Below are 26,712 nucleotides of genomic sequence, written 5' to 3' on the forward strand. Positions count from 1 at the left end.
ATGACCTGCACACCTGTATAAAATAACTCCATGGAACGCAGACACCCACGTTTACACCTGTTCCAATGCACGTGAAATTGTGTGTGTGAATGTGAATAGATAAAAAGCACAGCGGAAGCAACGATAATGGCTGAAGATCTTTAATAACAATTCTTCAATAGGACTTGACACGGCCATGTTTCGGCTAAAGGGCCTGTGGCAGGAGATGTTCTAGTCACAAAAAGAATATAGGTTCTGAATCTAAACAACCTTCTTGTCAGACTTGTGAGTTCTTGTACCAAGTAGAGCGCTGCTGAGCCTGGTACTCGGACCAGGTTCTGCTTGGTGGTTGGACAACCCCGGTTTTCACCTGCGCAGACCGCCATTCCCCAGAGGTTAAGCCCCTAGGTGCGGGCAGCCTGCAAGACTTACGGGATGGAGCTGGAAGCGGGGTGATGAATGTATCGGCCAGGCAGGCAGCAGGTCAAGAGAGTAATCCAGGTACAAGCGGCAGTCAGTAGGCAGGCGGCAGGCAAGAGAGTAATCCAGGTACAGGCAAAGTCAGCAATGAGGGGCCAGTAGATAAGAAGCAGACTGCAGAAGGGTAATCCAGGTACAGACAAAGTCAGCAATGAGGGGCCAGTAGATAAGAAGCAGACTGCAGAGTTAGAAACACCTACCAAAGTAGAAGCCGAAGCAAGGAGTCTAGGGAGAGCTCAGCTGATAAAATGCTGGCGTCTGACTTCAGCAGGGAGAAAGGGTACAGCCATAGGACAAGAGCAGGGGAAGGAGGAACCGGAAGACCAACAGGAGAAAAGCAGACCCAGGTGGGTGGAAGCAAAGCAATTAAGGAGCCTGCAACCACCCAGAGAGGACTACACACACAGGGCTCAGGCAGTGCCAGTCAAGTATGTGTGTCGACAGGACCCGGCGTGCGTTGAGGTAGGGGACATGACACTTCTATTGCTTGGGTCACCATCACCAACCTGCCAATGCTGATATCAATTGCAGAGAGAAAGCCACAGCTATCGCAATGAATAATCACAACAGTGTCCATTGAACATCGTATCTTCAAAATCCTTTTTCTGTTCCATTTTGCTTTTGTCCGAAATGGACCCGTGTGTTTTCAGTGTAGGTCAAAAATTGATGCTTTGTCCTTTGTCCTGTTTGCCTCTCACTCTCTCCCTTCCAAACAGGAGTTGCCTTTCCTCCTTGTCACTAGTAGGTGCCCCCCCCCCCCCCTTAAGCCTATCTTACAATCCCTGGAAGTCTAGGGGTGTAGCGAGGGCAGGAGTGATCCCCAATTGCTCCTGCCCATACTGTCTCTGCTCTCAAAATGGCTACCATGACCTCTAGTGGCAATCACACAAGGCTGCCACAAGAGGTCACAACAGCCATTTTGAGAGTAGAGTAGAGCTGACATGGGTAAGAGGGACTGGGGATCACTCCTGCCCTGACACCACCTTAGACCAGTCATTCCCAAGCCTGTTAGGCTACCATGAGTATTCATTGTGGACGTATTGAAAACCTGACTGGCTGGAGTACCTTCAGGACCAAGTTTGGGAACCACTTGCCCTAGACCATCACGGATTGTAATGTAAGCCCCTTGGTTGCGGAGCAACGTATTACACTGATGTTACAAAATATGTCACGATGTTTCCCCAATGAATGTTAATGCCAACCAGGGAGTTTAACAATAAAAAATATATCAACAACAGATGTTTTAAAATCATTTCAACATTTCCAGAACAAAATCAGGTAAGTATTTTTTCCTCTCAATAGAATAAAACAAAAGTAAGTAAGTGATTCCTTGTGTGACGATTTTGTTTTCCAGGATCACCTTCAGGAACAGGTTAAGTTTTCCCCCCCCCCCTTTCTTTCCTCCCTATGTCTCTGTCTCTGACGGAGGAACCACTTAGCTTTGGTCCGTAAACGGTTTCCTGGATCTTCTCTGTCTAGAAATGACAACAGGCTCTCTTCACCCTACTGTCCTCTCTTTAAATAACTCGACAATAATGCTCCCTCCTAAATGTGGCCTGCATCAATATAGAACTTTGTGTTTACTATTTTTTTTAAATAGATAAGCAGAAGAAATGGATCCTCAGGAGCTTAGCCGAGATTGGATAACAGAGCCGGTAGTGGGAGGCGGGGCTGGTGGTTGGGAGGCGGGGATAGTGCTGGGCAGACTTATACGGTCTGTGCCAGAGCCGATGGTGGGAGGTGGGGATAGTGCTGGGCAGACTTGTACGGTCTGTGCCCTGAAAAAGACAGGTACAAATCAAGGTAAAGTATACACAAAAAAGTGGCACATTTCTTGGGCAGACTGGATGGACCGTGCAGGTCTTTTTCTGCCGTCATCTACTATATTGTCAAGTATACACAGCAGGAACCTGGGTTTGTGAGCCCTTGGGCCACTGCCGAGGAGCAGCAGCAGGAGAATCACCCCAACACCAGATAAGGCAGACCGGAACTGGAACACGGTGGACTGGAGTAGGCTTCACCTACACTTGGCCACCTTTCACCAAGAGTTGAGCTCTGGGCTTCAGGCGGCCGGTAGGACTTGCAGGACAAGGCAGGACACAGCAGCAGGCTGACAAATAACAGGAACACTAGAAACACGCTGGGCAAACGAACATTCCAGAAACAAGCCGGGTCAGGGCAGGAAGTAGACAGAATAATCCAATAAACAATCCGGGTCTGGGCAGGCGGCAGGCAGAAGAATAGTCCAAAAAACAAGCAGAGTAAAAGTCACCAACACGAACAGCACAAAGGCACTGCAACACTTCACACCAAAGGAACGCCTCTGAAGAACACTGTTGCAAGGCAACTAAGAACCTTACCAGGTGGTTAATAAAGGCAGGTCACAAGGGAGTTCACTAGGTATGGGTGCTGCTTGGTTCCAAAAAACTCCCAAAACAATCTGGAGAGCTGGAAGATCCGGACCGGACCAGCATATCTTCTGGAACACGGGAAACGGTAAACCATCACCTCGCAGCATTCCCCAGGTCTAAACCCCGGGGACTGAGGTGACTGCGAGCCCGGGACCTGGGCACAACCGTGACATATATTCCATAATTTTCCCAACAGCAACTCTTATCAGTCGTTGAAACTCACAATTACATAGTAACATAGTAAATGACGGCAGATAAAGACCTGTACGGTCCATCCAGTCTGCCCAACAAGTTTATTTTACATGGTGTGATACTTTATATGTATACCTGAGTTTGATTTGTTCTTGCCATTCTCAGGGCACAGAGCGTAGAAGTCTGCCCAGCTACCGTTTTGTTTCCCAATTACCGGCATCGCCACCCAATCTCCGCTAAGAGTCCACGGAACCATTCCTACTAAACAGGATTCCTTTGTGTCTATCCCATGCATGTTTGAATTCTATTACCGTTTTCATCTCCACCACCTCCTGCGGGAGGGCATTCCACATATCCACCACCCTCTCTGTGAAAAAATACTTCCTGACATTAGTCCTGAGTTTGCCCCCCTTCAACCTCAATTCATGTCCTCCAGTTCTACCGCCTTCCCGTCTCCGGAAAAGGTTCAATTGCGGATTAATACCTTTCAAATATTTGAACATCTGTATCATGTCACCCCTGTTTCTCCTTTCCTCCAAGGTATACATGTTCAAGTCAGCAAGTCTCTCGTACAGTTTGCAACGCAAATCCCATACCATTTTCGTAGCTTTTCTTTGCACCGCTTCCAGTCTTTTTACATCTTTAGCAAGATACGGCCTCCAAAACTGAACACAAAACTCCAAGTGGGGCCTCACCAATGACTTGTAGAGGGGCATCAACACCTCCTTTCTTCTGCTGGTTGTGCCCCTCTCTACGCAGCCTAGTATCCTTCTGATCACGGCCGTCACCTTGTCGCATTGTTTCTTCACCTTCAGATCCTCAGACACCAACACCCCAAGGTCTCTCTCCTGAGCAGGGGCGTAGCCAGACTTCGGCAGGAGGGGGGTCCAGAACCCGAGGTGAAGGGGCACATTTTAGCCCCCCAGTGGTGTGCTGGTAAATTTTTAACAACAGGCTCTCTCCCCGGTCCACCTCGGCGCCCCCCCCTGTCCACCTCTGCCCCCCCCCCCCCGTCCACCTCTGCGCCCCCCCCCCCCAAATTGCAGAGCTGGCTATAGCCGAGGGGGGGGGGGGGGCAATGCATTACTCTCTCCAGGAAAAAACTATTAAATGATCCCAGGTTCCAATCTAATTCATGTTTAATGTGGGATAAAATGCCATAAATAAGTAAATAAATATAAACATTTAATGTTGAGCACCTGATTCTCAAAGTGAACATATTCCAAACACTATAATGAAAATAAAATGATTTTTTTCTACCTTTGTTGTCTGGTGACTGTTTTTCTGCTCATGCTGGCCCAGTATCTGATTCTGCTGCTATCTGTCCTCTTAACTCCGTTGCCAGGGCTTCCTTTCCATTTATTTCTTTCCTCCTTTCTTCTTCATTTCTGGTCCTCAGCTTCTGCCTATTTTCTCCATCCATTTGCAGTTATTCTCCTCTCTTCCTTTTCCCTCTTCTCATCTCATTCCTCACTCTTCCCTCCCCTCCACCCATATCCAGCATTTCTTCTCTCTCCCTTCCCTCTCCTCCACCCATGTCCAGCAACCCTCCTCTCCCCTGCCCTCCATGCACCCATGTCCAGCAATCCTCCTCTCCCCTCCATGCACCCATGTCCAGCAACCCTCCTCTCCCCTGCCCTCCATGCAACCATGTCCAGCAACCCTCCTCTCCCCTCCATCCACCAATGTCCAGCAACCCTCCTCTTCCCTGCCCCTCCATCCACCCACGTCCAGCAACCCTCCTCTCCCCTCCATTCACCAATGTCCAGCAACCCTCCTCTCCATCCACCCACCCATGTCCAGCAACTCTCCTCTCCCCTGCCCTCCATCCACCCACCCATGTCCAGCAATCCTCGTCTCCCCCCTGCCCTCCTCTCCGCCATCTTCCAGCCCTCTCCGCTCCCCTGGTCCATCTTCCGTCTGCTCCCCGATAGTAGCCCTGCTGGTTTCCTTTCTGCTCTGCCGCCGCCGTCCTGCCTTTAAAAAATTAATTTTCCCTCGAGGCGCGCCAGCGTTGAAGCGAAGGCAGCAGGCTCAGCTCAGTTCCTGCCTTCGTTCCGTTTCTTCGCATCATGGCTCCGCCCTTGCCTGACGTATTTCCTGTTTGCGCAAGGGCGGAGCCATGATGCGAAGGATTGGAATGAAGGCAGGAACTGAGCTGAGCCTGCTGCCTTCGCTTCAACGCTGGCGCGCCTCGAGGGAAAATTAATTTTTTAAAGGCAGGACGGCGGCGGCAGCGCAGAAAGGAAACCAGCAGGGCTACTATGGGGAGCAGAGGGCAGACTGAAGATGGATTTGCGGGGCGGGGGAGCGGAGGCGAGCCTGCTTGCACGGGCCAACAACCGGCTCGCAAGAGCCGTTTGTTAAATTTTCTGGCATCTTGCGAGCCGGTGCGAGCCGGCTCCAGCACACCACTGTAACCCCCCCTCCCGCCATTGCCGAACCCCCCCGCCACCAACTTTGACCCCCCCCCCCCCCGTCAATGACCCATAAGTACATAAGTAATGCCATATTGGGAAAAGACCAAGGGTCCATCGAGCCCAGCATCCTGTCCACGACAGCGGCCAATCCAGGCCAAGGGCACCTGGCAAGCTTCCCAAACGTACAAACATTCTATACATGTTATTCCTGGAATTTTGGAGTTTTCCAAGTCCGTTTAGTAGCGGTTTATGGACTTGTCCTTTAGGAAACCGTCCAACCCCTTTTTAAACTCTGCTAAGCTAACCGCCTTCACCACTTTCTCCGGCAACGAATTCCAGAGTTTAATTACACGTTGGGTGAAGAAAAATTTTCTCAGATTTGTTTTAAATTTACTACACTGTAGTTTCATCGCATGCCCCCTAGTCCTAGTATTTTTGGAAAGCGTGAACAGACGCTTCACATCCACCTGTTCCACTCCACTCATTATTTTATATACCTCTATCATGTCTCCCCTTAGCCGTCTCTTCTCCAAGCTGTATAGCCCTAGCCTCCTTAGTCTTTCTTCATAGGGAAGTCGTCCCATCCCCGCTATCATTTTAATCGCCCTTCGCTGCACCTTTTCCAATTCTACTATATCTTTCTTGAGATGCGGCGACCAGAATTGAACACAATACTCAAGGTGCGGTCGCACCATGGAGCGATACAACGGCATTATAACATCCTCACACCTGTTTTCCATACCTTTCCTGATAATACCCAACATTCTATTCGCTTTCTTAGCCGCAGCAGCACACTGAGCAGAAGGTTTCAGTGTGTTATCGACGACGACACCCAGATCCCTTTCTTGGTCCGTAACTCCTAACGTGGAACCTTGCATGACGTAGCTATAATTCGGGTTCTTTTTTCCCACATGCATCACCTTGCACTTGCTCACATTAAACATCATCTGCCATTTAGCCGCCCAGTCTCCCAGTCTCGTAAGGTCCTTCTGTAATTTTTCACAATCCTGTCGCGATTTAACGACTTTGAATAACTTTGTGTCATCAGCAAATTTAATTACCTCGCTAGTTACTCCCATCTCTAAATCATTTATAAATATATTAAAAAGCAGCGGTCCTAGCACGGACCCCTGAGGAACCCCACTAACTACCCTTCTCCATTGTGAATACTGCCCATTTAACCCCACTCTCTGTTTCCTATCCTTCAACCAGTTTTTAATCCACAATAGGACATTTCCTCCTATCCCATGACCCTCCAATTTCCTCTGTAGCCTTTCATGAGGTACCTTGTCAAACGCCTTTTGAAAATCCAGATACACAATATCAACCGACTCCCCTTTGTCCACATGTTTGTTCACTCCTTCAAAGAATTGAAGTAAATTGGTCAGGCAAGATTTCCCCAAACAAAAGCCACGCTGACTTGGTCTCAGTAATCCATGTCCTCGGATGTGCTCTGTAATTTTGTTTTTGATAATAGCCTCTACCATTTTCCCCGGCACCGACGTCAGACTCACCAGTCTATAATTTCCCGGATCTCCCCTGGAGCCTTTTTTAAAAATGGGCGTTACATTGGCCACCCTCCAATCTTCCGGTACCACGCTCGATTTAAGGATAAGTTGCATATCACTAGCAGTAGCTCCGCAAGCTCGTTTTTCAGTTCTATCAGTACTCTAGGATGAATACCATCCGGTCCAGGAGATTTGCTACTCTTCAGTTTGCCGAACTGCCCCATTACGTCCTCCAGGTTTACCATGAAGTCAGTAAGTTTCTCCGACTCGTCCGCTTGAAATACCATTTCCGACACCGGTATCCCACCCAAATCTTCCTCGGTGAAGACCGAAGCAAAGAATTCATTCAGTCTCTCCGCTACGTCTTTGTCTTCCTTGATCGCCCCTTTTACCCCTCGGTCATCCAGCGGCCCAACCAATTCTTTTGCCGGCTTCCTGCTTTTAATATACCGAAAAAAATTTTTACTATGTTTTTTTGCCTCTAATGCTATCTTTTTTTCATACTCCCTCTTGGCCTTCTTAATCTGCGCCTTGCATTTGCTTTGACACTCCTTATGCTGTTTCTTGTTATTTTCAGACGGTTCCTTCTTCCATTTTCTGAAGGCGTTTCTTTTAGCCCTAATAGCTTCCTTCACCTCACTTTTCAACCAGGCCGGGTGTCTTTTGGACTTCCGTCTTTCTTTTCTAATTCGCGGAATATGTATGGCCTGGGCCTCCAGGATGGTATTTTTGAACAGCGTCCACGCCTGTTGTACAGTTTTTACTCTCTCAGTTGCCCCCCTAAGTTTTTTTTTTACCGTACTTCTCATTTTATCATAGTCTCCTTTTTTAAAGTTAAACGCTAACGTATTTGACTTTCTGTGTACAGTTACTTCAAGGTTGATGTCAAAACTAATCATATTATGGTCACTGTTATCAAGCGGCCCCAGTACCATAACGTCCCTCGCCAGATCATGCGCTCCACTAAGGACCAAGTCTAGAATTTTTCCTTCTCTCGTCGGCTCCTGCACCAGTTGCTCCATAAAGCTGTCCTTGATTTCATCAAGGAATTGTATCTCTGTAGCGTGTCCCGATGTTACATTTACCCAGTCTATATTTGGATAATTGAAGTCACCCATTATTATCACGTTGCCCATTTTGTTCGCGTCTCTGATTTCTTTTATCATTTCTGTGTCTACCTGCTCATCCTGGCGAGGTGGACGGTAGTACACTCCTATCACCATTTTTTTCCCTTTTATACATGGAATTTCAACCCACAGTGATTCAAAGGTGTGATTTTGTGTCCTGCTGAATTTGTAATCTATCTGAGTCAAGGCTCTCTTTAATATACAATGCTACCCCTCCACCAGTCCGGTCTACCCTATCATTACGATATACTTTGTACCCCGGTATGACAGTGTCCCACTGGTTATCCTCCTTCCACCAGGTCTCAGTAATGCCTATTATATCCAATTTTTCATTTAGTGCAATATATTCCAACTCTCCCATCTTATTTCTTAGACTCCTAGCATTTGCATATAGACATTTCAGAGTATGTTTGTTGTTCTTATTTGCATGATGCTTAGTACCTGACACTATTGATTTGACATCTTTTGTCTGATCTTTAGTTGTATTTAAGGGCACCTGGCCTACCATGGTCTGTTGTGCAACCTCACTATCCAGAAAACCCTATCTTCCCTGTTTGTGAGGTATCTTTGCAAGATACCTTTTCCCGAACCATGCGCTTTTGACCCGCCTGACCCCTCCTCCCGCCGCTAACCCGCAGTCGCCTACCTTTGCTGGCAGGGGACCCCAACCCCCGCCAGCCGAGCCGAGGTCCTCTTCTTCCCAATCCCGCGCAAGGCTTCGTTCTAGTCTGACGTCCTGCACGTTGTACGTGCAGGACGTCAGACTCACAGAAACAGAACGAAGCCTTGCAGATCAGTCAGGCTTCCTTCTGTTTCTCTGAGTCTGACGTCGACGTCAGACTAGAACAAAGCCTTGCGTGGGATTGGGAAGAAGAGGACCTTGGCTCGGCTGGCAGGGTTTGGGGTCCCCCGCTAGCAAAGGTAGGTGATGGTGGGTTGGCGGCGGGAGGGTCAGCGGCAGGGGGGTCCAGGCCCCTGTGGCCCCGTACTGGCTACGGCACTGCTCCTGAGTCAAGCTCACTAATCTCTCCCCTCCTATTCAGTATCTCTCTTTTGGGTTTCCGCACCCCAAGTGCATCACTCTACACTTCTTGGCATTAAATTTTAACTTAATGTTCAGAGATCCCTTCTCATCGTTTCTACTCCCTCCAGGGTATCCATTCTATTGGCTATTTTCGTGTCATACGCAAAAAGCCACACCTTTCCTTCCAACCCTTCAGCAATATCTCCCACAAATATATTAAATAGAATAGGCCCTAGCACCGACCCGAGGAACTCCACTGCTCACCTTCCTTTCCTCCGAGCAGATTCCATTTACCACCACCCTCTGCCACCTGTTGGTCAACCAGTTTCTTATCCAGTTCACCACTTTCGGTCCTAAGTTAAACCCTTTCAGCTTATTCACGAGTCTTCTGTGGGGGACCGTATCAAAGGCTTTGCTGAAGTCTAGCTCACGTCCCTCATTGAGTTCTTTGGTCACCAAGTCAAAAAAGTCAATAAGATTCGTTTCGCAGGATTTTCCTTTGGTAAAGCCATGTTGCCTCGGGTCCTGTAACCCATCGGCTTCTAGAAAGTTCCCTATCCTTTCTTTCAGCAGCGACTCCATTATTTTTCCTACCACCGATGTGAGACTTACCAGTCTGTAGTTTCCCACTTCTTCCCTGTCTCCACTTTTGTGAAGAGGGACCACATCCACTCATCTCCAATCTCACAGTACCTCTCCCGTCTCTAAAGATCTATTAAATAAATCTTTAAGAGGTCCCGCAAGGACCTCTCTGAGCTCCTTCAGTATCCTGGGATGTATCCCATCCAGCCCCATAGCTTTGTCCACCTTCAGATTCTCCAGCTGTTTATAAACTCTTTCTTCCGTAAATGGCGCAGTATCCACTTCATTCCCAGATGTTCCCTCGGCAGCCAACCGCGGTCCTTCTCCAGGATTTTCCTCCGTGAACACTGAAGAGAAATAACTGTTTAGACGTTCGCTTTATCTTCATCACTCTCCACATAGCCATTCTCATTATCTTTCAGTCTCGCAATTCCATTCCTATCTCTTCTCCTTTCTCCAATATATCTGAAAAAGGTCTTGTCACCTCTCTTTACATAGCCATTTTTTCTTCCGCTTTCGCTAGCCGTATTTCCCTCTTTGCTTCTTTAATCCAATAATCTTTTCCGTAATCCTCTTGTTGCGTTCTTTTCAATTCTCATTCACACCCTGTCCCAGCAGTTACTTTTACAGTCCCCTTTAACTGTCCCAAAAATTTAAACACTCAGCCTTGAGCCCCAAACCACCGCGGGACTCAGGATTTTAATTCACACACGACCTCAATGTATATTCTAATTCTGTTCAAATTTCCAAAGAAAATAGCTGTCCTGAAGTTCTGACGGACACACAACTCACATCCGTGCTTCATCAGTACACCATCCCAACGGCCAGAAATCGACAGTTCAGAACTTCAGCTTAGGATTCCAAAGATCCACAGCCCAGAACATGCTGCATGTAAACTTCAGCTTAGGATTCCAAAGATCCACAGCCCAGAACATGCTGCATGTAAACTTCTGCTTAGGATTCCAAAGATCCACAGCCCAGAACATGCTGCATGTAAACTTCTGCTTTAAAGTGCCATTTTTAAGCAGGCACCAAGCACCAAACTTACATCAAAACAGAAGTAATTTTTCCCTAGCTCCTATCTTGTCAGGACTTGCAGCCTTTTCAGTCAATCCCATGCAACATTGCACATTCCTCTGCATGGCCTGCCCACGAGCCAGCCACACCGGCCAGCCGCTCTCATGCTCCTGCTGATTTTTCACACAAAGTTGCATCACTTATGAGCATGTGAGGACAGTCATTCCGGGCTGCAGCACTCACAACAACAAAAAAAACCCTTTAGGAAGGCTCTCTGGAGCTCTCCCTGACCTGCCACAGCCATGTCCCACCACTGGAACTGCCCCCACTCTCCAAACTAGGTCAGCTCTGCTCGGGCCCGATTCCTGGTGCTTCTGCGCAAGCGAGAGGGAAATTGAGCATGCCCAGAAGAGGCCCCAAACAGGTCCAGCACTGCCTACCTTGCTTCCATCACTCTGCACACTCTCCCCGCACATGCGCCAGAGCTGTCTGTCACCGCGGTTCACCTGTGGCAGCGACACCACCCCAACATCGCTGGAACAACAGTTACAGCTGCCACTGCAACTTCCCCATCCCCGAGCACTCTCCAGTCTCACAGAAACCGACACAAATGCAGCTCCGCCTCCAGCCACAGCTGACAACCCCAGCTGTGGCTGAACGGGCCCCACCACGTATTTCGGTTACAGTAAGGTAGTCTGGGGGAGTGGGTGGGCTACTCTGCATTCTGTTAATTTGGGATGATGAGCTCCTTAGGAATTAGCCTCAGTGTGGAGTTAAGACATCCGCTGTCATTCCAAATGTGGCATAAAGTCAGCCATTGTAAAAGCACTGCAGCGTACTGGCTTTTAGTTTCAGTTTTCATTAGCTGAGGTCCATGTGTGCAGAGGTGATTTTGCTTGGAGGTAAAATATGATCTTTCATTATTTAAATTATTATATATATATTCTAGCTTGGATACTATTTGGGCGATTCTAAAGAATTTCCAGGCTCCACTGGATATGAGAAAGATGCAGTGTTTTAATCTAACACTAGTAAGAAATGCCCGTTCGGGGAAAAATGAAACGGGCGCTAGCAGGGTAATTCCCCCTCCCCCTCCCCCCCCCCCCCCGTCCTCCCTCCCTCCCTGCCGAGTTCCAGACCCCCCTCCGTATCTCCCTTCCGAGTTCCAGACCTGTCCTCTCCCTCCCTTCGTCCATCAGTGAGACGGTTGCGAGTTTGTGCGAGTAAAGTTCGGAGCGCTCTCCCAGCAGCTGTCACTGTGGAAGTCGTGCGTTGTGTGTTCCCCGGCGCGCTCTCTGCGTCATCGCGCGTTGAGGCGAGGGCGGAGGTACACTGACTGGAGTCCCGCCCCCGCCCTCTACGTCATCGTGTTTAGACGTGAGGGCGGAGCTACAGTGACTGCAGCCTGCAGGCCAAACCAGATATCTCGGGCGCCTCAAGTTTCCGGCTTGAGGCTTCAATGGAACGTTGGAGGTGCCTTTTATATATATAGATGTGGCATCAGAAGCCAGACTCTATGAGACAGGAATCTGCAGTGACTGTTTTCAAGCACAAAACTGGTCAGCTTACAGCGCTGGTACGGAAATATTACAATGAAATGAAGTTTATATATTAAAAAATAATTCGAGATGTGTATTGCTCTTGATTGTAATTTTTCAGAGCCGACGTTCCTTGCATTCAGTAACATCAATGGGCTAGATTTTGCATCAGGCTGCGGCCCGACCACCTGAGGTGGGCTGGCATCTCCTGAGTCTTCGGGGAGTGGCTACCCCGTTTGCGGCGTTTACCTGTTTCCTCACATTCCAAACCAGGCAGCAGCGGCGATTCTCATACGCTGCCCTGCTGCTGGCACCCGCCTCTACCCTTTACTGCGGTTTCCTCTCTGATATAACTTCCTGTTTCGTCAGAGGCTCAGGCAGCTGCAATAAAGGGAAAAGGCAGGTGCCGGCAGCAGGGCAGTGTATGGGAATCGCTGCCGGGTTCGGAACATGATGAAACAGGTAAATGCATCTCGGCCTGGAGGGGGGGCAGCATCTTAGCTCCGTCTCAGGTGACAACTTGCCTTGGGCCCGCCACTGGACTCCTTTACTTATTTTAGTAGAAATCTATATCACGCTTGTCCTTTAACTAGATACAAAATGGGAAACGTTTCAATTTCTGCACAGTTTGGGTAAACATAAAAAGCGGATAATCAAATTTTTTTTTTAACATATTCTCACAAACTTCCTGTCTCAGAGGATGTTTAACTACATCTGCATTGACTTAGGAACCTAAACATGCCAGACTTGCTGAGAAGTCCTTGTTAAAATGACTCTCCCAGTTGTCAGCCTGTACTTGCCATTCCTGGGACTGGAAAGTAATAATCTCCTGTGAGTTTAGCAAAGGGCTGCCGACTGGAAGTTCTAACAATCCCTGGTGGGCCTCACTGGTTCACGTTCACACAACCAAACTTTAGCTTTCGGATTTGGTTTTGGCCGAAACTGAAAAAATAAAGCAGTTTCGGTCGGCCTTTAATTTACATGATATCTATGTATGTATGTATGTATAATTTTGTTACGCAAATATAAATGTAAACATTGTGCTTTGATTATAGACCCCTGATGCAGGCGTACTGCTGAAACATGGCCCGTATCAGGTCTCTTAGGGGCCCTTTTACCAGACTGTAGTAAAAAGTGGCCTTACAGCATTGCTTACGTGGGTCTGAAACTTGGCCTAAGCCTTGTAACCTATTCAGTGTAGGGGAAAAGGGAGGATACCAGGCAGCACACAAGTCTCATCGCCTCCTGTGGGCAGTGGGGCTCATTGCAACTGTTTTCTCTGCAGCCTTCTCCTGCAACCTCTCAGCATGCTTTCCTTAAACCTAGAGTTCATTCATCAATGAACCCTGAAATTAAATGCCAGAGCGGTTCCAGTCCAGGTCCACTTCAGCTCAGATTCCCCAGGGGGCACCTGCTCCAGTCCAGCCACTTAACCCCATCGTCAGAAAATGATTTGAATGGGCCAGTGAAAAGGGATTTCTGGTAGCCCACTAGCCTTGTGGTACCCTGTCAGATTCAGATAACTTTATTGGCATGACAGTTTTACATGTGGTGAGAGCTGGTGGTGGGAGGTGGGGCTGGTAGTTGGGAGGCGGGGCTAGTGCTGGGCAGACTTCTACGGTCTGTGCCCTGAAAATGGCAGATACAAATCAAGGTCAGGTATACACAAAAAGTAGCACATATGAGTTTATCTTGTTGGGCAGACTGGATGGACAATGTAGGTCTTTTTCTGCCGTCATCTACTACATTATTCCCATGTGCCAGGGGCACTTTTACCACATGGATAAAATGGTAATTTTTCCTACTTTTTGAACAAATGGCCACGCGCTAATTTTCCCATTAGCAAGTGGCCACTTACAGATACCTATTTTATAGGAGGTAAGGGCTGAGGTGCCTACTCTTCACCCCCACCTGCTCCCAACGCTAAATAAATTTTATTAGTTTAGTGTGTGGGTAGAACACACGTGCAAAATTACCACGGGATGCCAAAGCACGCCCCTCGGTAAGTGCACATAATAAATTTTGTTTCTCCACACCATTTCTTGGGGCTCACTGTGCTACTTTTTTGGCTCTGCTCTAAACATTGAAGTGCATGCATACCAGCGGCGTAGCTACGGGGGTGGGGGGGCATAGGGTGCCTCCTCAAATTGGATCCAGGGTCCCTGGTTTCAGTAAAACCGAGCATGAACGCAATGTGAGGAGAAGCAGGGCAGGCAATGCTTAAAGAACAGTTTTGGAGAAAAGCTTCATCTGGAAGAGGTTGGGGTTCCCCACCAGCCAAGGTATATGCGGTTGCAGCAGGGAGGCTGTTATGACCCGGTAGTAGTGAGCTCCTGTGCCCTGACTGAGCACGGCAGAGATGGAGTGACGCCACACTTGGTCAGGCAACTAGACAACCTCTAGCTTCACCTGGGAAGCGACCACCGTTCACCAAGAGTTGAGCTCCCAGCTGCAGGTGGCCACCAGGACTTCTGGAACTGGCGGGGTTGCACAGCCGCTGACCAGGCTGACGGGCAAGCAGACACAGTCCAATAGCCAAGTAATCCGTAGGGCAAAGAATAGTCAAACCAGTCCAAGGTCTAGGCAGGCAGCAAACAATCGTGGTCAGGAAAACAAGCCGAGGTCTGGTACACAGGAATACAGGAACTGAGGAAAGCCGGTGAACAGAACTCCGGCGTGGACCTCTGAGACAATTGAGGCCAAAGCAACGAAGGACTGAAGGCAGGGCCTTAAGTAGTGGAGGAATTAGGCTCAAGCATGTGCAGCTGATTCAAGATGGCTGCCCCCATCAGCAGAGGTGCCTACGTCCAAATATGGGCTTCCTTCCTGACCTCGTTACTCCAAGATGGCTTCCCAGGACCTGATCTATCCAAGATGGCTGCGGCCATTGATCCAACCCAGATGATGGTTGCCAGAAATAGGAAACAGAAACAGACCCTCCTTCCTTCCTGAAGCTAACCAACACCAAGATGGCCGACTATCTTCGCCGGGCCACGACTCGCCGGCGAATCGGCCGCGCAGGCCTGGCACCAGGTGAGGGACGTAACAGAGGCAGGCCAAACTGTGCCCCCCCTCTACTTTCGGCTCCAGACCCCCCCCCCCCAAACATTGAGGTCTGGCTACGTCCCTGATGCTTACGTGCTGATCCCACCCCCAGTCAGCCTCTTCTCAGCTCATAAGTATAGGGCAGAGGCATTCAATATCTGTCCTCGAGGGCCCCAACCCAGTCAGATTTTCAGGATTTCCCCAATGAATATGCTCTTCCTCTGCCTGGCTTCCCTTGCTTCTCTCCTATTGGTCTTCCGGTTCCTCCTTCTCCTGCTCTTGTCCTATAGCTATGCCCCTTCTTCTCCCTGCTGATGTCAGATGCCAGCACTTTATCAGCTGAGCTCTCCCTAAACTCCTTGCTTTGGCTGGTGTTACTTGCTCAGTAGTGTGCTTCTCCTCTACTTTGTTCTTCGTTACGGACTCTGCCTGTACCTGGATTACTCTTGTGTCTGCTGCCTGCCTACTGACTCTGCCTGTATCTAGATTACTCGTGTTTGCTGCCTGCCTACTGATCTTGCCTGTATCTGGATTACTCTCATGTCTGCCTGCCTACTGACTCTGCCTGTACCTGGATCACTCTCTTGCCTGCTGCCTGTCACGTTCATCACCCTGCTTCCTGCTCCATCTCGTAAGACCCGCAGGACGCCCGCACCTAAGGGCTCAACCTGTGAAACCCGGGGTTGTCCGGCCACCAAGCAGAACCTGGTCCGAGTACCAGGCTTGGCAGCGCTCTACTTGGTACAAGAACTCACGGGTCTGACAGACCTAGAGGACATGAACTGAGGCATGGCGTGTTCTGGCGGTAAAGACCCGACTGCCTCGGGGTCACACAACCTGGTGTCATCAAAAGGCTCAAATTGAAGCAGTGGTGCAAGAAAGCGAGCTCATCTAAGCTCACACAGCATTGCCGCGTTCAGATGCATCTAGTGGTATTTCTTGAACACAGGAACATCCATTCTGTGTGAGCTGAGAATAGCTCTCTTTCGTGCATCACTGCCAGGGCCGCCAAGAGCCAGAGCTGGGCCCGGGACAAGGCCGCCCCCGGGCCCCCCCACCACCCGAGGTCGTCGTCGTCGCCGGGCCCCCCCTCCACCCGCTACCGGGCCCTGCACTAACCTTAAACGGCTCCTTTCAGCACGTTTGCAGCAAGCAGCAGCAGGGCAGACCTCTCCTTCCTTCCGTGCCCCGCCCTCGTGGACGTTACGTCAGGCGAGGGCGGGACACGGAAGGAAGGAGTGGCCTGCCCTGCTGCTGCGAACGTGGTGAAAGGAGGCATTTAAGGTTAGTGCTGGGAACGACGGAGGGAGGGCGGGTCGGACTGTGGTGTCGCCGGACCCTCTCTGGAGGCCCGGGGACTTTTGTCCCCCCTGTCCCCCCCTCTCGGCGGCCCTGATCGCTGCTTCAATTTTGAGCCTTTTGAAAACACCAGGTTGTGTGACCCCAAGGCAGGCAGGTCCTTACCGCTGAAACACAGTCCCGTGTGTAGAAGAAATTTTTGATCTGTGGAAGATCGTCTGCCCCTACTTTTTCCATCCAGTCATGATTATGTAATATTTTTGCCATTGTTTTTATAGGCATGTTATGTGCTTAGTTATGTATGTGTTTTCTAAATGTTAAGGTTAGAAGACTCCTGATGCAGGCGCTAGCTGACAAAACATAGCTGTGTCGAGTCCTCTCAACATACAGCATTAAGATTCTTCAAGAAAGTATTGCCGGACTTCGAGAATCTTTCTCTTGGGTGCTTAACTGTTCTTGCCTCATTTTGCATGGGGCCAACTTTTCAAAAATGATTGGGGATGCTACACCGAACGGAAATTATCCCCCAGTCAAGAAGTTTGCTCAGTATTGGGGGTGATCAAACACCCACAGAGCTGGCTCCTATGCGGTGAATATTATTTGCGAGGATTTGGATTTAGCTCATGTCTTTTTCAGAAGATGCTTAAGAAGTTATTTTTCTTTCCCTGGAGGGTTAAGCCACTTGCCCAATACCATAACATAGTAACATAGTAGATGACGGCAGAAAAAGACCTGCACGGTCCATCCAGTCTGCCCAACAAGATAAACTCATATGTGCTACTTTTTGTGTATACCTGACCTTGATTTGTATCTGCCATTTTCAGGGCACAGACCGTAGAAGTCTGCCCAGCACTAGGATCAATGGTGCAATTTGAACCCTGACTTTGTCGGTTCTCAGTCCGTTGCTTTAACCGTTAGGTTACCCCTCCACTCCTCAAGGACAGCACCAGGTATAAGAACCGGAATTGATATGTGGTTAAAATTTGAGGTCCCATGGCCCACGTTAAAGCTTCTAAGCAGAACACCACAGTCACTCAATGGTAAAGCCGGCCCTGTTCCTACATGGTGATCTAAAAACTCGTCCATTTCCATTTATTGGCCCTGTACTAGTGAAATGCCAACTGGCGTTCTCAGACAAATAAAAGATATGAACAGAAAATGGGATAAAGTCCTATGCTCGGAGAGATTCCCAAGTAACTGTGGAAAGTATTTCTTCCCAGAAAGGCTGATGGATGTACAGCTGCACCTCCCGAGGAGGTGGCAGAGGTGAAAACCGGAAGAAAATTCAAGCGAGCCTGGGGTAGGAATAGAGGATCCTCAGCGATGGGAGAGCGAGGGAACAAAGCTAGAGACAGACCTAAACGAACCCAATGGGAAAGAAGCAACAGGAAAGCTAGAAGACAACTGGGACCCACAACACTACAACAAGAACAGGAAAAGGGGAAACAAAACTTCCACAAGCCACAAACAGAAAACAAAGAGGTAATTAAATTCGCAGATGACACAAAGTTATCCAGGGTTGTCTCGTCGCGGGAGGAGTGTGAAAAATTACAAGAAGACCTCGTGACACTGGGGGATTGGGCATCCAAATGGCAGATTAAGTTGAACATTGACAAGTGCAAAGTGATGCATGTGGGAAGGAGGAACCCTAATTACAGCTATGTCATGCAAGGTTCCGCGTTAGGAGTTACGGACCGAGAAAGGGATCTGGGAGTCATCGTGGATAGAACGTTGAAATCTTCAGCTCAATGTGCTGCGGCGGCTAAGAATGCGAACAGAATGTTGAGTATTATTAGAAAAGGGATGGAAACCAAGCATGAGGATGTTATAATGCCGTTATATCGCTCCATGGTGCGACCGCACCTGGAGTATTGTGTTCAGTTCTGGTCGCCTCATCTCAAAAAAAGATATAAAGGAATTGGAGAAGGTGCAGAGAAAAGGCGACAAAAATGATAAAAGGGATGGGACAACAACCCTATGAGGAGAGATTAAGACGGCTAGGACTCTTTAGCCTGGAGAGAAGGTGGCTGAGAGGTGATATGATATAGGTTTACAAAATAATGAGCGGGATAGAGCAGACAGATGTGAAGCGTTTGTTTACGCTTTCTAATAATAATAGAACCAGGGGACACAAGATGAAATTAGAATGTGGTAGGTTTAAAACAAATCAGAGAAAGTTTTTCTTTACTCAGCACGTAGACAGACTCTGGAACTCATTGCCGGAGAAGGTAGTGACGGCAGCTGGCCTTGCTGAGTTTAAAAGGGGTCTGGACAGATTTCTGAAGGAAAAGTCCATTGATCGTTATTAAATTTTGGGTTTTTGCCAGGTTCTTCGGGCCTGGATTGGCCGCTTTCGGAGACAGAGTGCTGGGCCTGATGGGCCTTTGGTCTTTTCCCAGTGTGGCAGTGCTTATGTGCTATGACTGCCAAAATGAGCAAAGGTACAAAAAAATTCAAGGGATCCAAAAGCAAGCAATAGTTTATTCTCCAATGATAAAATACAGGATGCATGGACATCCATGACATGTGTTTTGGCTACAGGGGTCCTTACAGACAAGTAAAATAACGATTACATTGAAAAAATATAAATAATTATAAATAGCTGTATAAATATATATAAAGATATCTATGAAATATATACCATCTTTTAAAAAAGTGTTAAAAGTAAAATAAACAATATGTAAGAATCACATCAACAGACAGCGACTAAGTGAGCCTCAACAGCCATCATCGACTTCAGTTTCAATTTCACAGAATCACAATGGCCCTTCAATACATTTGGTCCCCGGTAATCTCACTTCCCTCCCCTTCCAAGATGCCTTACGTACTCGTTAGCTGAATGTTCATCCTCTTGCAATCAGTCATCTCAGTAGACAGGGGGCAGTAGTAGACGGCGCCTGTGCGGTTGGCATTCTGGCCAGGCGCGGCCAGCTCCTGGGGTGCTCCAGTCAAGAGTCTGTAAAGCAGAGCAACACAAGGTGAGCAAAAGCCATTTTGAAGCACGAGTTTGCCATGCGCAGCAAAGAGTGGGATCGTTCCTGCACCCCCTACCTACCAATGACACAGTGGGCTACGGGGGGGAAGGGTTCCAGGAAACGACGCCTCACAGTTTCGGTTCCAGCTGAAAGCGCACTGGCATTTTCAGCCAAAACTGAAACGGGGCTGAATACGGATTTTGGCCCTGTTTTGACACTGAAACCAAAATCTGGTTGGCATCTAGATGGATGCTAAGAACACATAATGTGAGGGGTAAAAAACAGCAACATCCAATGAAAATACCAACATAGTAGATGACGGCAGAAAAAGACCTGCACGGTCCATCCAGTCTGTCCACAAGATAAACTCATATGTGCTGCTTTATGTGTATACCTGACCTTGATTTGTATCTGCCATTTTCAGGGCACAGGCCGTAGAAGTCTGCCCAGCACTAGCCCCACCTCCCAACCACTAGCCCCGCCTCCCACCACCGGCTCTGCCACCCAATCTCCGCTAAGCTTCTGAGGATCCATTCTTTCTGAACAGGATTCCTTTGTTTATCCCACACATTTTTGAATTCCGTTACCGTTTTCATCTCCACACCTCCCGCGGGAAGGCATTCCAAGTATCCACCACTCTCTCCGTGAAAAAATACTTCCTGACATTTTTTTTCTTGAGTCTGCCCCCCTTCAATCTCATTTCATGTCCTCTAGTTCTACCGCCTTCCCATCTACGGAAAAGGTTTATTTAATACCTTTCAAATATTTGAACGTCTATATCATAGCACCCCTGTTTCTCCTTTCCTCCAGGGTATACATGTTCAGGTCAACAAGTCTCTCCTCATACGTCTTGTAACGCAAATCCCATACCATTCTCGTAGCTTTTCTTTGCACCGCTTCAATTCTTTTTACATCCTTAGCAAGATACGGCCTCCAAAACTGAACACAATACTCCAGGTGGGGCCTCACCAACGACTTATAAAGGGGCATTAAAACCTCTTTTTTTGTTTTGCCTGTGGTATATATATATATATCTATCTATATATATATATATATATCTACATATATCTCTCTATATAAAACGCACCTCCAACGTTCTAATGAAGCCTCTGTTAGCCAACATTCTAAAGTGAAGGGGGTGAGATCGCATTGTGTCTGCCCCGCCCACGCGTCAAACGTGATGACGTCGAGGGCGGAGCAATGACACTCAACCAATCGCAACGCTCGGCAGCGAAGCGTCAGGGAAGGAGGCGGCGCTCTCGACGTCTAGCCTTCCCTTCGCTGTGTTCCGCCTTCTTCTGACGTCAAGGATGACGTCAAAAGAAGGCGGAACACAGCGAAGGGAAACCTAGACGTCGGGAGCGCCGCCTCCTTCCCTGACGCTTCGCTGCCGGAACCGGCACGGAGGTAAATTTAAAAACAAGAAAAAAAAAAACAAACAACCATGTTGGGGGGAGAGAAGAGGGTGGCCACTAAAGAACAACAATGGGAGCGGGAGGGCAGGGGAGAAACGACAGCATGGATGCGAAGGGGGGGGGGGTGGGGAGAAGAGGGCGGCCCAGGCTGGGATATGGGAGAGAGAGGAGCATGGATGCAAGGGGGGTCATGAAAGGGAGACAGGGGACTTGCTGCAAAAGGATGAATGGAGGCGGCAGGGGACAGAGGAGCATGGATGGGCATGGATTGGGAGGGCAGGACTCAGGGAGACGGGAATTGCTGGATAAGAATGAATGGAGGGGACAGATGGCCATGGATGGATATGGATTGCAGGGCAGGCCTCAGGCAGAGAGGGGAAATGCTGGATAGGGAAAAATGGAGGGGCCAGGTGACAGATGAGCATGGATGGGCATGGATTGGAAGGGCAGGACTCAGGGAGAGGGGAATTGCTGGATAGGGATGAATGGAGGGGCCAGGTGACAGAGGAGCATGGATTGGAAGGGCAGGACTCAGGGAGAGGGGAATTGCTGGATAGGGATGAATGGAGGAGACAGATGGCCATGGATGGATATGGATTGCAGGACAGGCCTCAGGCAGAGAGGGGAAATGCTGGATACGGAAAAATGGAGGGGCCAGGTGACAGATGAGCATGGATGGGCATGGATTGGAAGGGCAGGACTCAGGGAGAGGGGAATTGCTGGATAGGGATGAATGGAGGGGACAGATGGGCATGGATGGATATGGATTGCAGAGCAGGCCTCAGGCAGAGAGGGGAAATGCTGGATAGGGAAAAATGGAGGGGCCAGGTGACAGATGAGCATGGATGGGCATGGATTGGAAGGGCAGGACTCAGGGAGAGGGGAATTGCTGGATAGGGATGAATGGAGGGGACAGATGGGCATGGATGGATATGGATTGCAGGGCAGGCCTCAGGCAGAGAGGGAAAATGCTGGATAGGGATGAATGGAGGGGGCAGGGGACAGAGGAGCATGGATGGGCACACACACACACTCTATCACACTGTGTCTCACATACACACTTGCACACACTCTCATTCTCACACACACACTCTCTCACAAACACACTCTCTCTCTCACACACTCACACTTTAACTCTGACTCTCAAACAGTCACTCTCACATACACTCTCCCAAACATACACACTCCGAGGAAAACCTTGCTAGCGCCCGTTTCATTTGTGTCAGAAACGGGCCTTTTTTACTAGTATCTATATAAAAGGCAAAACCAACGTTCTATGAAGCCTCCAGCCGGAAGTGTGAAGGGGGCGAGATATCCGGTTTCCCTATGAGTGTCTGCCCCGCCCTCTCTGTAACACAGTCAGTGAAGGAAAACAGCAGAGCACGAAATCAAATCGCTGGCTCTGTAACAGTGAAGGACTCAGAGGGGGGAGGGGAGAGAGGCCAGAGGGCAGGGACACACACACTCCCACATGCACACAGAAGAAAACATTGCTAGCCCCCGTTTCATTTGCATCAGAAACGGGGCTTTTTTACTAGTATATATATATATATATATATATATATATATATACACACACACACACACACACACACACACACTAGTAAATAAGGCCCATTTCTGACACAAATGAAACGGGCGCTAGCAAGGTTTTCCTTGGAGTGTGTATGTTTGAGAGAGTGTGTGTGACAGAGAGAGAGAGAGTCTGGGTGCGAGTGTATCTGTGAGAGAGAGAGTGTGTGTGTGAGAATGAGAGTGTGTGCGAATGCGTATGTGAGACACAGTGAGTGTGTGAGAGAGTGTATTTCACACAGATACACTGTGGGTGAGTGTGAGAGAGAGTGTGTGTCAGACATAATGTGAGAAAGTATGTGTGCGATACACAGACTCTCTGTGAGACTGAGAGAGTGTATGAGACAGAGTGTGTGAGACCGAGAGTGTGTGAGTGACTGTGTGACACATAGAGAGTGAATGTGATACAGTGTGAGAGACTGTGTGAGAGTGAGAGAGAGAAAGACACTGACTGTGAGAGAGTGTGTGTGACAGAGATACCTCCCCCCTCCCTCTGTGGTCTCAGGACCCCCTCCCCTCCGGTTTCAGGATCCCCTCCCCCCTTTCAGGTCTTAGGTCCCCCTCCCCCCCCCTCTGTGTTCCCCTCCCCTGTGGTCTCAGGACCCCTGCCTCTCCCCCCCTCTGTGTGGTTGGCAGCACCGTGGGTGTATGTGTGTGTGTGTAACAGAGAGAGTGTGTGAGTGTGTGTGTGTGTGTGAGAGAGAGAGAGAGAGAGAGAGAGAGAGTGTGTGAGTGTGTGTGAGAGATTGTCCTCTCTCCCCTGTCCCCCTCCAGCCATCCAGCGATTCTACTACTACTACTTATTTCTATCCTGTCTCCCTGCCCCCCCTCGAGCCATCCAGCGATTCTCCTCTCTCCCCTGCCCCCCCTCCAGCCACCTAGTGATTGTCCTCTGTCCCCTGATTAGCTCCGTCGAAGCGGCGGCGTTATTGAAAGCCCTGACCATCTCTAGCCTGCTTGTCTCTAGCCTTCGAATTCGTTCCCTCAGTCCTGCCTTCTGATTACCCGCCCTCGATGTCATCACGTTTTGACGCGAGGGTGGGGCAGAGAGAGATGTGACAGACTTACGAATGTTACGAACCCTTCACTGAAGCCACGGAGTCAGCTTCAGAACGTTGTAGATAGACAGATAGATAGATATACACACACCCCAACCTCTGCAAATTTAGAGGTAATTTTATTATAGGTATGGCTGCCAACTGGATCCAGATTTGCAACACAGGGTTGATCCAGTCATGGGTTTACCTCAGTGCACACTGGGACTTGTAGTCTTACTTTTGTTAGGGAATGCAAATAGAAATTAAGGACTACAAGTCCCTGCATGCAATGGGGTAAGGACTGGATCCAGTTGGCATCCTTAATTATTGGGCAACTCTATGTAGGTGCCCATTCTATAGAATGCATTGCTTTCAAAATCTGCACTCTGGTTCACAAAATTATCTACGGTGAAGCCCCGGGATACATGACAAGACAATCAACCTACCAACTAGAAACACATCCGAATCAACACGAACGTACCTAAATCTGCACTACCCAAGCTGCAAAGGACTCAAATACAATCAACTTATGCGTCCAGTTTTTCCTACATAAGCACACACGTGTGCAACGCATTACCAAAAGCCTTGAAAACTACGTACGACCACCTAAACTTCCGGAAAAAACGAAAAACTAACCTGTTTAAAAAGGACCCTACCGATCCAACATAAATGCCTGATCTCTGCAACACAACAAAACTAAAGTACGTAATGGACATAACACAACTCTTCCGTTGTACGATTCCCTAATGTGGCTGTGCCACGTGAACTTTATCTTACCACAATATCACTTTGTATTTGTTTACACCGAGTCTGCAAACACCTCTCCGGTGCAATGTAAGCCACATTGAGCCTACAAATAGGTGGGAAAATGTGGGATACAAATGTAACAAATAAATAAATAAAATAAAATATAGTTGAACCCGGGCGTTGAGAGAATACAAGCATACTCCAGTACTGGTGCGCCCAGCAAGTAGACACGCACAATTCCGCCAGCCACTGAGCTGGTCTAAATGCAGGACCCTAGATACCACAGCACTATTCTATATGATACATGGATAAGTAGGTGCCCACCTGGTAAGCTCGTCTCCTGCATATGCCCCCTTGCAAATAAACACCGTAAAAGTTAATAGGATATTTACAGAATAGCATCGAGGCAGACAATGCCTTGATCCTGTTTCATGGTAATCCTATTATTAGGTTTTAATTTGCTGTTTTCAAGTTTACCTCATTTATTGTACTACTAGTAAAACAGGCCCGTTTCTGACACAAATGAAACGGGCGCTAGCAAGGTTTTCCTCGGAGTGTGTATATTTGAGAGAGTGTGTGTGAGAGTGACTGTGTGTGAGAGAGAGTGAATGTGCGAGTGTATGTGTGTGACAGAGAGAGAGTGAGACTGCTGGGTGTGAGTGTGTCTCCTCTGTCCCCCCTTCCAAGTCACCCAGTGATTCTCCTCTCTCCCCTGCTCCCCCTCCAGCCACCCAGCGATTCTACTTTTTCCCTTGCCCCCCTCCAGCCACCCACCAATGCTCTTCTGTCCCCTGCCCCCCTCCAGCCACTCAGCAAGTGACTCCTGCTCCCCCTCCAGTCACCCAGCGATTCTCCTGTGTCCCCTGCCCCCCCTCCAGCCACCCAGCAATTCTCCTTTTTCCCTCCCCCCCCCCAGCCACTCCTCCACTTTAATCAGCATATATTAAATTCCCCCCATGTGCTACAGAAAAGCACCAAGCACATCCTGTATAATAAAACACACCTCCAACATTCTGAAGCTGTAGTTCCCGAACGTTGCAGGAATGCTTCAAGTCTTGAAGGTTTCACTTTCTCGGCTTCAGAACATTGGCGGTGCGTTTTATTATATAGGATTATTATTAACATTTGTATAGCGCTACCAGACGCACGCAGCGCTGAACATCCAACATAGAGAGAGACAATCCCTGTTCAAAAGAGCTTACAATCTAAAAATAAGACAGGCAAAACAATTAAGGACAAGGAAAGTACTGGGTGAGAAGGAACAAGGGGAGGGCAAATTGAGTAGTGGCTAGGAGTCAAAGGCAGTGGTGAAAAGGTGGGTTTTCAGCATAGATTTGAAAACAGGTAGAGATGGAGCTATACGTATAGGCTCAGGAAGTCTATTCCAGGCATAAGGTGCTGCGAGGGAAAAGGGACGAAGCCTAGAGTTAGTGGTGGAGGAGAAGGGGGACAACAAGAGAGATTTGTCCAGCGAGCGGAGGTCACGGGAAGGAATGTAGGGAGAGATGAGAGTGGAGAGGTAATGGGGGGCTGCAGAATGGATGCATTTAAAGGTCAGTAAGAGAAGTTTGAACTGTATGCGGAAGCGGACAGGGAGCCAGTGAAGTGACTTGAGGAGTGGGCTAGTGTGGGTATAACAATTTTGGTAGAAAATAAGCCGTGCTGCAGAATTTTGGACAGACTGGAGAGGAGAGAGATGGCTGAGAGGAAGGCCAGTGAGAAGTAAATTGCAATAATCCAAGCGAGAGGTGACAAGGGTTTGGATAAGGGTTTTGGCAGCGTATTCAGAAAGGAAGGGGCAAATTTTGCTAATGTTGTAGATAAAGAAAAGACAGGTTTTGGCGATCTGTTGAATATGTGCAGAGAAGGAGAGAGAGGAATGAAAGATGACGCCAAGATTACGAGCCGAGGAGACAGGGAGGATGTGAGAGCCATTAACAGAGATAGAGAATGGGGGAAGAGGTGAGGTGGGTTTAGGGGGAAAAATGAGAAGTTCAGTTTTAGTCATGTTTAGCTTCCGATGGCGAAGAGACATCCAAGCAGCAAGGTCAGATAAGCAGGATGAAATTTTGTCCTGGATTACGGTTGTGATTTCATGGCTGGAGATGTACATCTGAGAGACATCTGCATAGAGATGGTATTGAAAGCCATGAGATGAAATCAGGGTACCAAGGGAAGAGGTATAGATGGTGAAACGGAGGGGTCCAAGGACAGAACCCTGGGGGACACCAACTGAAAGCGAGATGGAAGTTGAAGAGGAACCTCCAGAGTGAACACTGAAAGTGCGAAGTGAGAGGTAGGAGGAGAACCAAGAAAGAACAGGGCCCTGGAATCCAATCGAGGA

General features: G+C 48.6%; 1 protein-coding gene across 1 annotated transcript in view; it reads right to left on the reverse strand.

Annotated features, from left to right (window-relative positions):
- The window catches only part of ITGA3 (integrin subunit alpha 3), a 162,907-nt gene that overhangs the window by 76,347 nt on the left and 59,848 nt on the right, over positions 1 to 26,712 (reverse strand). The window contains exon 3 of the mRNA XM_030220498.1: positions 19,451 to 19,578. Coding sequence (XP_030076358.1) covers positions 19,451 to 19,578 — 128 coding nt within the window. The remainder of the gene's footprint in view (positions 1 to 19,450; positions 19,579 to 26,712) is intronic.

Source organism: Microcaecilia unicolor, chromosome 12 (assembly GCF_901765095.1).
Source record: "Microcaecilia unicolor chromosome 12, aMicUni1.1, whole genome shotgun sequence".
In the NCBI taxonomy this organism is placed as follows: domain Eukaryota; kingdom Metazoa; phylum Chordata; class Amphibia; order Gymnophiona; family Siphonopidae; genus Microcaecilia; species Microcaecilia unicolor.